At 36.6% G+C, this 11,904-nt stretch overlaps 1 protein-coding gene across 1 annotated transcript; it reads right to left on the reverse strand.

Moving 5' to 3' along the window:
• Positions 1 to 396: 396 nt before the first annotated feature.
• Positions 397 to 8,301, reverse strand: LOC149012790 (pleiotropic drug resistance protein 1-like). Its single transcript, XM_089157879.1, has 23 exons — positions 7,890 to 8,301; positions 7,664 to 7,784; positions 7,478 to 7,566; positions 7,304 to 7,388; positions 7,062 to 7,221; positions 6,894 to 6,970; positions 5,735 to 5,788; positions 5,235 to 5,627; positions 4,872 to 5,153; positions 4,453 to 4,769; positions 4,185 to 4,345; positions 3,823 to 3,926; positions 3,562 to 3,718; positions 3,383 to 3,481; positions 3,174 to 3,277; positions 2,763 to 3,095; positions 2,255 to 2,545; positions 2,083 to 2,166; positions 1,855 to 1,988; positions 1,407 to 1,634; positions 1,158 to 1,329; positions 814 to 1,068; positions 397 to 727 (listed from the first exon to the last, which is right to left on the reverse strand). The coding sequence occupies exons 1-23, from the start codon at positions 8,249 to 8,251 to the stop codon at positions 470 to 472; spliced, it is 4,320 nt and encodes a 1,439-aa protein (XP_089014005.1). The 5' UTR covers positions 8,252 to 8,301; the 3' UTR covers positions 397 to 469.
• Between the last annotated feature and the right edge of the window lie 3,603 nt (positions 8,302 to 11,904).

An 11,904-nucleotide genomic window follows, 5' to 3' on the forward strand; every position in this document is an offset into this window, starting at 1 on the left:
CAATTTTGGAAATATGAAAATATGAAAAGACTACTGGAAAACATCACGAGTCTAGTATTTTTTTTCAACAAATATATTTTACAAAGTAGAAGTAACAGTTGACAACCTGCTGAGCCACTAACAGAGAAGGAATTTTCTTTTATCTGAAGAGAGAACAAATATAGTGATGTACATACAAGGGTTGGATTTTCAGCCTTAACCGCTGAACCCAAAGTAACAAAAAAAAAGTTCATCTTTATGACCACCCAAGAACAAAGGGAAGGAAGCAGCCATTAGAACACAGAAAAAATTTAAAGAAATAAAAATAAAAAAGAAGACAAATACTTCCAGACATTCAAAGGAAAAGAACGAAAGAATCTTATTTTCTATATTTTGGAACTTTGTCTTGCTTCTGGTAAGTTTGTCTGCATGGCTGAATTGGAGTATACTTGCTTGATTAGCTCTCTCCGAATGGTTTATGAGATCTTGATCATCTTTTCTGGAAGTTCAACACCCTTATTGAGAAACCAAAGAGGAGAGCAAACAAGACTGCAAACCCAACAATCACAATAGCCACTACTCCTACAAAACTGTGTTTAAAACCAAAGTAGGTTCTCACAAAGTCTTCCACAAGTTCCCCTGTTGCAAACTTATCTTTTATATCTCCATATTGTGAGGCAACCAACCCATACAATGTCCAAGACACAGGGCTTATCCAATAGAACCAACTCCACCACACTGGAATTTTCTGTTAAGAACCATAAAGATATATTATTATTCCATCATAAAATTTAACTTCTCTCTATACTAGCCAAGGATCAATGTTGAACTTACTGGTTTTGGAACAACGAATCCGGCAAAGAGGTTTGAAATTGCATAGAATGCTGTAGAAATTACAGCGGCCATGTTCCGGTTGGGTGTCATGGCCACTGTCATCATACCGTAGAAGGTAAAATATAACAGTGTGAAGTACATGAAGAAGAGATACCAGAAGAACTTCTGGACCTCCCAATGAAACCCAATCATGGCATACACTATAGCAGAATATATTATACTTTGTAGGAAGACATATGGAAGCTCAACGCTGACCTAAAATTGAAACAAGATTTAATGGTTAAATTGTTTGTAAAATATAAATCAGTAGTTTACTTTACTATACTCTAAATGTAAATGTATACCTGTGCAACGGCATATGGCATTGCTGAATACATTCCAGCTGCCCTTTCTCTGTAAAAAACTGTTCTTTCAATATCTACAACAGGTTGCACTGCAGAGGCATTCTGTATCCCAAGAAAGATAACAGCAGCATACATAGAACCCATTGCATTCAAGATATCTTGTGGAATTTGGCTGCAGTTTTCGTCATTTAATCAAGTTAGTAAGTGTAGAACTTTGGATTCTTGCTCTTAATTTCTAACATATATTACCTTTTGGTTCCGAGATTCCAAAATATTGTTCCAAACATGAGGGCTACAAAGGTTGTGAAGAGAAGCCGCACGGCAGTGTATGATGGGTTACGCCAGTAAGACCAATGTTGTTTCAGAAGGCAAACATAGCATTGTTTGACAAAAGATTGTGCATATCGAGTAGTGAAATGGAGTTCCTTTGAACCAGAGCTTGGTTTGCTCATCTGCTCAATCATTGTTCTGTTCCTCCTGAATGATCCAGTAAAAAAATGAACTAGATTAGAATTGAGATTAACTTACTCATAGTATTCTTAATTCATGGAATCTGACTGCCCTAATGAAGGATGTTTAGATCATTTTATAATGGGGACAGGATATAGTGATGGTATTCATGGCTCCAAAAGTCCAGTCCTAGCATCAGATCTTATTGAATGAAGTAAATTTTGCCAAAAAGGATAAATATACTCACTGGTACAATTCAGAGTTTTTGTAAATCTCTGCAAAGTTCACTCTGAGAGTTGCTTCTTGGGATATAGACGAAACTTCAAGCATCCATGCAGCTGGATTTTGACCGTCTTTGATTTTGTGTATTCCTTCAATGCTCTTCATAAGATACAATTGATGTTAATCATGGAGACAATCATAACAACTTAAAAGAATAATTCTCCAATATGGTACTTTCTATTGTATTGCTCACCTCAAAATATTCTATCAAATGACAAGAATACCTCCCCAGTGGACCAACATATATTTCCTCTCCTCCTTGCTTCAACAAGAATAGCTGTGTTGCCCAACATAAAAGCATAAATATCTTGCATTTGTTATGAAAGCCATAATGTAGTAGTTCTTTAATTTAATCCATAACTAACCTCATCAAAAGCTTCAAATATATCAATGCCTGGCTGGTGGATGGTGCACACTACAGTTCTTCCAGTGTCAACAGTGTTCCTCACTGTTCTCATCACTATTGCTGCTGATCTTGCATCAAGTCCAGTGGTTGGCTCATCCATGAATATTATAGAAGGATTTGCAACAAGTTCAACCGCAATAGTGAGTCTCTTTCGCTGCTCTGTTGATAAACCACTTACACCCGGTAGTCCAACCAATGCATCTCTCAGTGGAGCCAGTTCCACAAGATCCATGACCTCCTCAATGAACACCTACAACCACCATTTGTTTTAAAAATTAGTAACTGCTCAATATGTCAGCATACTTTAAGGGTTCCAAGCAGAAGGCAGAACTAATAATCCCACATTGGGTGTGAGTAGCCCAATGTGGAGAATTATATGTACACAGGGGCTAGCATTTGAGGATGAGTTCTACCTGGGTTCCTAACACATAAAATAAATCAATAATAGAAGTCTCAAATCCACTAACCTTTCTTGCATTTTCATCAACTTCTGAAGGTAACCGAAGCCAGGAAGAAAAGAGAAGAGATTCATATACTGTCACATTGGGGGAGTGGATGTCATTTTGCTCACAGTATCCTGAAATACGAGCAAATGTCTCCTGCTTCTTAGGGTACCCTGATATGGTGATGTTTCCATCAATGTATCCACCAGTTTTTCTTCCTGCTAAGACATCCATCAGAGTGGTCTTTCCAGCACCACTAACACCCATCAAAGCTGTAAGAACTCCAGGCCTAAAAGCTCCACTAATTCCCTTGAGAAGCTCCAAGCGGTCTTCTGTGACACCTTGTGCTTTCAATTCCTGTATTCAAAAAGACACAGAATAAGAAACTATGCTTCTCTGCTACACATTTTCACATTTTGCAAAACTTTACCCCACCTGTGGCATGTCTACAGAGTATTTTATATTATCAAAAGTGATGGAAAGAGGTTCAAATGGAAGAACCATTCCCCGCCTTTTGTTTTGAGCTCCACTACTGCTTTCTGTATTATACATTAAGGTATTTAGTTAGTACAAAGAAGTTATAAGTTAGAACCCCATAAAGGAAATGCATCATAAAGTAACACATCTGAATATATATATCTGACCCTCAATGCTGCTATTCATGGAGGACATGTTGGTTAGTTCTGTACTTTCGTTGGTAGAATCATCTTCATCAGTGAAAACTGCCTGAGTGCCCTTAAATGCTGCAGGAATAATGTGATTTATTTGTTAAAACATATTGAATCAGATTTAAGAGTTCCAGACCACAATAGGTTATACGTACGTTTAAGATACGCAAGTGCACAGGTGTAGAAAAGATTGAACAGGAAAACATAACCGATCAATGCTCCTACTCCAATCCAATACCAGTATGCTTCAGTATAGAACCCCTTAGACTGCATGACTGCCATCCCTAGAGTCTCATTGGTGTTGGGTAAAATCTGCACCACAGAAATGTTATTCAAAAGTGTTTTTCTTTATTCAAGATCTTTCATTATGTTGTTCTGTTCATTTTCAGCTCTTGGACGAAAGAAAATATTCTTACTTGACTCCAACTATGCCCAAGAAACTCGTTCACTGCAATTGCATTTTGACCATACATAATAGGAGAGATCCAGTAACCCCATATCCACCACTTCTTTATGTTCTCTGAGTCATAGAAAAGACAACGTATGAATTTGATTACCAGATTTGCTGGCAGTGAGAAAAATAGAACTTAGTTTTTAGGCTGATCTATTAAGATTTTCAAATCCAAAATACAAAGAATTGGATTAGTGTTTTGGTTGAATACTTTGTAGTCATGTGTAATGGGATTCAACTTTACTAAGAACTACCTTAAAAGTCATGGGAATTGAAATTCATTCAATCTAAACTGATGCATAATGCTTAGTTCAGGTTGGAGCATACCACGTGACAAGATATATCCTCCCATAACCAGTATGATCAGCAAACTGAAAGCCCCAAATGTGTTTGCGATGATCTCATTCCTACCCGATGCTGCAATGAATCGAAACAATCCAGATGACATTTGGGTGACACATAGAAGGAGGAGGTACTGTTTGAACAGCCTGCAGTTGGAACATTATCTGGATTATTTGATGACAGAATGAAAGCAGTATTTAAGTGTAATTTCCAATGGTGAAACTCTAAATAATCCTTCTCATTTGATACTTACCTTCCAACATTTGGGTCAAAGCCAATTACATAGTATGTCATGAACACCCAAACTGCAACTTCAATGAAACTTATTGGGATCTTTAGGATCCATGTTGGTAATGCGTATGCCCATGAAGGGAAGAACCGAAGGTCTCTTTGCTTGAAAAATACAGGAAGTTTCAAGATAGTCATAGCCACCTCTGAGAACCCATTCAACATAATTGACATGAGAGCAAAGAAGAGAGCACTCGCGTATGCGCCACCATTAAGTATTGTATCACGGTGCATCTTAGTCCGCAGAAAAACTGTCATTGTTATGAATGCCATAACAACAAGCTGAAATCAACAAGATAAGAATTCATTTACTGATATGTTCTCAGAACTTGGTAGCTAGAAACTAGACCAAACAACATTGGATCAATAGAACATGTTACTTACTTGCACTGTCTTGAAAATATATACAAATGAGTTTCTTTTCATCAACAACAGTTCTCTATCCATAGAAGCTCTCAACAGTTCTGTTTTGGTCACTCCATACTTTTCAGTTGTTAAAGCAGCAGGGTGGCTCTTGGTTTTATCGAAGGGGGTAGCAAGCTCATCTGCTAGCTTCCGGCCGACATGGAATGACTGGAATGCTTCCACAAATGCCTTGACAGAAACATATCTGTAAGGCTTGTCTTTGTCATTCCAGTACTGTTGTTGATCTTTTCTTGATGTTACCTACAAAATGGGTTACAATATAAATCATCTCCAAGGTTTCACACAAGCTATAAAGATTATAATTACCATCAAGATACTTACTTCTTGTAAGAAGTCAGCAATTCCTTTCCTCTCAGGGCATTTGAATCCCATGGACTCAAAGAACTCAAGAACAAATTCTCTGGGACCTTGATACACAATCTGTCCATCGGATAAAAGAACAATGTCATCAAACAGCTCGAAAGTTTCTGGTGCTGGCTGGAGCAGGGAGACGAAGGCTGTCCCACTTAGAATCTGAATGTAATTCCTCAGTGACTTCACAATTTGAAATGTTGTTGAACTGTCCAAACCATTTGATATCTCATCCATGAAAAGAGCTCTTGCTTGTCCAACCAACATCTCACCAGTGGTGAGACGCTTTCTTTGTCCTCCAGAGATACCTCTAAGCATTTCATCTCCCACTAAGGTATCAGCACAAACCTCAAGACCCAAAATCTACAAAGATTGAATAGCTGAGTTTAATTGATAACTACTTTGGTTATTTTTCATTGATTATCACCATTAATCCATAATAGAAGAGCTCCTTACTGAGTTGAACATACCTTTAAGATTACATCTGTGATCACACTGTCATCATTCCCTTCTAAAGCTGCTGCCTACAAATGTACCCCAAAACAAATAAAAAATAAATAAAAATAAAATTTAAGCTCATTATTTTATTTAGAAAATGTGAATGGTAAGAATAAAACTGAATGAATTTCGTGATTTCTTCATAGCATAGAGGTGAAACAGGTTGGTTGGTCCAGTTTTCCCAAAACCTACCTGGCTCTCTTTGGTGTAGCCCTGCCCAACCCTAATCCTGACTTAGGGTTTAAAACTCTTGACCTAGACCCAACCCTGTCATGTTCAGCCGAGCCCAGGCCCTTTGTGATTAACCTTGATCAAGCTGGGCAGGGCCAAATTGGTCTGGTTTGACACTTGGTCTGGGTTGACCATTTTTGGTCTTGATGGATCCTAATTAATCCTATTTGGCTCCGATTTTTCATGCATTTAAAAAAATAAAAAATAAAAGTAAATGCATCCCATCAACGGTGAATGAAGGGAGCCCCTCCAACCAAAAAGAGCTAAAGCTCACCCAAAAAAGAATCAGGGTCATGTTGGGCTGGGTCAAGGTCTCAATCTTAAGTCAACCATGCCCTCAGTCAGGTGTTGTATTTATTAATTCTAACCTACTCTTGGTGTTGATCAAAACGACTCTAGACCCTGATCAGGCTTAGGGTGTCCCATAAATAAGTTCGGATCATTAGAGCCAAACTTATACCCCTAGTTTGGACCTTGTAAGCTAAATTTGGGGGAGACGGTTGGCTATATATTGATTCAAAATTTTATATAATGTTTTTCTAATCAAGAAAGGTCTTACTCTTTTGAGAAGCGACTTAAGTCCACCCTCTTTAAATATTTTCTATAGTATTTTTATTCTCTGAAATATTCGCTGTGCTGTCAGCAATACATCCATTGGCTTTCCAGTGGGCTTTTAAAAAAAAACATGGGCCCAAAACCATAGGACATATTCTGGAACCAATCTAAATTCAGTATTTAAATTATCATCAGAGAACTAGTTTTTCTAATTTAAAAAAATCAGGAATCTTTATCATCTCTAGTGCTTTGATACCAACAAAGTATAGTAATTTATATAAGCATTGGGAATAGATCTGAATTCATGTGTGGAACTACAACACAAAGAGCTTGTTCAATCCAAACCTTCATGAAAAGATCGATATCAGGATCTGGCTTGATATTTGCTTCCTTTTCTCTTCTTGTTAACTCAGAAAACAGATCTGCAGATGATAAAATATTATGAAACAGTTGAAGCCAAACAAAAGATAAGACAAAAAAATTTGATAGAAAGGGGTAGTTTTAATGACATACCATAAGTACTTCCAACTCCTTGACATCTTGCAGAAAAAGCCAAGGTTTCTCTCACTGTCATTTCACCTATATGGAGATCCCTTTGACTAATATATGCAGATGCTCTCTGTGGCACAAACTCATCCATTCCATGGCCATTGTAGGTTACTCTCCCTGAATACTGAAACAGATTTCAAGAACACAGATGAGTTTCTGATGAAACACACAAGGAATAATCAAGAACTCTTTGATTTTCCACCTACCTTAAGATTTTTGTCAAGCTTTCCAGCAAGAGCTAGCAGGAGAGTTGTCTTTCCTGAGGTTGGGGGACCCAGAAGCAATGTCATCCTGCACAACAGGGGTCAATTGAAGTCTTTTCTTGTTGAGCCAAAAAACTTTAACATTTACTAATTCTCAGAATCATAAGAATTTGGTACCTGCCGGGCTTGATTATTCCACTAACATCATGAAGGATTGATAATGGCCTCTTTTTAGTAGGGAGAAGATGGAGAGAGCTCAAGAATCCCTTTAAATACCAGATGAGAAAACAATTGTTAGATGTGGAAAATAACCAGATTTTGGTTAAGAAAAATGAACATCCTGATCATTTACAAGTGAATCACCTCTATCATATTAATGGTGAAGTTGGGAATTGTAGGTAGAGATCTACTGGCTCCATAAGCTTCTGTATTGACATTTAAATGCTCGAATCGAACTTCAATTGTTGGGAGTTCTATTCCAACTCTGAAAAAAATTGAAAACCAGAGCAAAGCAGAGCTCAAAATAAGAAAACCCAGAAACAGAGAAATTGATTCTTTGAAGGGTAGAGTGAAATGACAGAGCTGTTACCTATTGATACGATTTCTGAGTCTTAAGAAGAACTTCTCATTCTCAACTTCTAATCTTTCAATCAAAATCTTCTTCTCTTGAGGTCCAAGGCATTCAATATCAATCTCTTTAACCTCACCTTCAACTCCAGCTAGTATACCTTTTCTCATACGATCCCATGTTGGAAGTTTCTGTATAGCAGCCCATGTTAAAGCTTCTTCATCATCTTCTTCTCTAGCAGCACGAGAAGATCGACGAAACACATCACCTGCACTTTCTCTTCTAAAATAAGAATTGTAACTGTCTACACGAGTAGTGTTTCCTCCACGAGAACTTGTTCTAGAAATACTTCTAGAAATACTTCGAGAAACACTTCTCTCCATTGGAGGGTCTTGAACCCACCAAGATTCAAGAACAAAGGTCTAGTTTTCAGAGTTGAAAGCTCTGGTTATGAGGCTATATGGAGGGAATAAGTTGCAGAGCTGGGCTTTTAAAGATGGAAGAAGTTATACATGTGAAAAAGCCTTCAGCTTCCAATTTTTATAGTTTTGAAACTCGTTCTTCATGCGTACATGACAATGACAAGATTTTAAAAACTGAGAAGACCCATTTAGCCTTTATTTCTTAGCTGTCTAAAGTTGAAAATACAATTTGCCAACTATTCTATTCCAATTTTAAGAATGATTCTAGATTTAATAACTGCTTAACTCTTCTGAGTTTATTAGATTATGGAAGCTGTGCTTGTCTAGTTGTCACTAGAGAACTTGGCTATGAACTTTGAGTTTTCAACATAAAAAAGAATCCAAACAAAGTTTGTTTGGATTATAGGAATTGGTCCTTCTGAACAAGAGCTTCATCCAAGCCAGCGGAATTGATTTCCATGAATAATTGAGGGGAAAGGTATAGCTTTATGTTTCATTTCCACAATTATGAGAAGCTGTCTATTGCCCACACCGTGTCAAACACTACAAAAAAAATTTCTGTTGCCAGGAAAATTCCCTAGTGGGGTTCTACAAACAAAAGTTCCATTTTGAAGGTTCTGATCGACTGTAAAGAACAGATGGGACAAAAAGAGAGTCAAGGTTGATGGTTTTATCAAAGTTTTTCAAAAAACACGTTCACATAGAAACAAAACTGTAACTTCTCATCCTTTTCTTCTGGGTGGTTTCCCAGATCGAAACAAAACAAAACAAAACCGTTCTGGGTAGTTCCCAGATATCATGAAATAGGTGATTAGCTGACCACAAACCTGAAAGATAGTAATTCGACTATGGAACACGTGCGTAATATATCTATTCTGGTGCAAACTTTATGCAATGACTCCATGATAAACTAGTGATCATCATGGGTTTAGTCTCAGAATGGTTTTTACTGAGCAGGAGTAAAATTGTATACATTATGTTTTCTCTGAACCCGGACATTGGTGGGAGTCTCACGCATCAATAGATATATTTGTCCAATTTGTTACTGAAAATCTTTCAGACACTGTGTATTATAAAGATATTTTTGTAAATAAACAGTAATTTAACCGTTTTCAATGATAAATTTGACCAATTTATCCAATAAAAAATTAATTTTGAGGTCTCTATAATTTTTAAACATAAAGTGGAGTGTCAATACTTTAAGGCTTCCATTTTGAGGTGTCAGTGTAATTTGCTCAAAATAAAATACAAAATTTTGCCCCCACAACTGTAGGTGTGTATTGTATATTGTATATATTTATTTTTAACCCTCAGCATGTGAATCACGGCCAATACGGTATTGTCGACGGATAAGGGAGGATTCTCTCTTTTTGTTATTTAAGTTATGTTTAAAAAACAATATGATCATGAGAACGAGAAAAAATTGTTTATATATAAATTCGGCATTAAAATGTGGCCCGAAACATGTGAAGATATAAAATAGGAGACTCCATTAGGGGAGATTCCATTAAAGTGGACATATAAGCGGAATCATCTGACTACTTAATACCCAAAAAGAAATCATCTAACCACTACACACTCAAGAAGATCCAAGTTGTATCAAATAATTTATAGAGTGATATAACAAAATACAATAAAACTCATACACGTATACATTATATAATTAAAGAAGTTTATTTATTACTCTAATAATCCTAGTCAAACGTAAACATGGAGATTTCAAGGCGATGTTAACGATAGTTGCCCATTGTAGTGATCTGCACGAGGTATAGTAGTCAGATACTTCCAGTGATTTTGTTTTATTTGTTTGAGACTTGAAGAGAGAGAGAGAGAGAGAAAGAGTACTTCTTTTTCATTTCTAACGAGAAATATTGAAGGGTTCCTACTTAAATTCCATAGCTTAATGATGTGGTTTGAATTGAAAGTTTCAATCTCACTTCACGTATAAATCAATGGATTATCGTTCTATATTCAGTGTAGATGAACCAAACTTCTGTCGTTTCAGCTCACTAATTGAAAATTTTCTGGGTTCATCGTTATTATCTTTTCAAATATTGAAAAGAAGGCCTGGGCAATACAGATTGAGTACTCAACTCATGGTTTTTTCTACATATCCTGACAACCACGTAACCCATCTCTGAATCTGACCCACAAGTTTTTGAGATTGCTTTTCATGGCATAAGACTTTGAAGTCTTAGGTCTTCATTGTATCACGAATTCACTTTGAGAATCTGGGTTTCATTCGTTGAGAGCATTTGAATGGATTAATATAGTTATATCCGCCTCTAAAAATAGAATTTGTCTACCCGGAAAAAGAAGAAAACAGTCTTCAAAAAAATAACTCTTTGAAGATCCAGAAGGTTTTCTCTCAAGTTACTGTAGCAATATTCTGGGTTCTTCAGATTTAGTCATTGTCAGCATTGAAAATATCGAACGAAAAGGTTTATAAACAAGAAGATGGTGGTCCTGTAACTGAAGTCTTTTTCTTAGGTTTCTGTTAGTTAATCACTTGCCATTTGGGGTGAGAGTTACTTGTTTGACTTGTATTAGACTTGAATAGTGTTCTCTAATTCACATACTTTGTTCCTAGAACCATCTTTCATTACTTTCCCATTTTCCTGGTCAACAAAACCTCATCAGTTTGGGCAAGTAGGTCCTAAAGCTAGATGTGAGATAGAGATCCTTATGGTCAAGTCAACTCATCATGGAAACCCTTAGATACGGCAAATGCGTGTGAAACTTGGAATTCTCTCCTGGCCTCTTTTGTCTTTGCTGCTTGATTTTCATGTTATCAACTTATGGGATTAATGAACAGGAAACTTGTGAAAAAAGGGAGAGAAAAGGTAAATAAATCGTTTTTCTCAAGTGATATTAAATGGTGGAGAGAGAGAAATACGTTGTAATGTGTCTGAATCTAAACCTAGTTAGACGTGAATTTTCTACCGTGTTGATTACACTTTAGCCATGTTTAGTTGCAAACGCATGCTTCAGCCCTCTATTTTCTTTTGGTAGAAAGGGTCTATATACTAATGCGTGACTCATGCATTGTATCAATATTATAGCAATCCTAAAACCATGGAACATCATTAGGCCAAAGAGTCATGCACGCCAAGGACACAGTCTTACTAGCAAAACAGTCAACTACTGCATTACACTCTCTATTAACATAGAAAAAAGAAATTTGCTATCGTGTAGAGTCAGCTTCAGCCATCTATCGTGTAGAGTTAATGAGAGTTTTCTCTGGAGCATAGCATATGCGAACATTCTTAGCTCTCTCCTCCGCAATGTGAGGAATGACAATGTCTTATAACAACAAAAAAAAAGGTATGCTACTAAGAGAGGTGCAATGTAGAAAGTCTTACGAATATTCCCATTGTTATAGTGTTATATACCAGACAGTGATCTCTTGTCCAATTTTTGTAGTCAAAAGCTATAATTTTCTTAAATTTACAAGTTCATCGTTAAAATAGGTGTATTGCATGTTGCTTAATGCTATTGATACCTATATTTGCCAACGATTAATCATGTCCTAGTAATCAAGCTTAATGAAGAGGGTTTTGGATTAATATCCTACATTTAAGGTGTCAAATAATTGATAATCTTGCTTTTGTTTA

Source organism: Hakea prostrata, chromosome 6 (assembly GCF_041222555.1).
Source record: "Hakea prostrata isolate BN-2017 chromosome 6, UWA_Hpros_2, whole genome shotgun sequence".
NCBI classification, from domain to species: Eukaryota; Viridiplantae; Streptophyta; class Magnoliopsida; order Proteales; family Proteaceae; genus Hakea; species Hakea prostrata.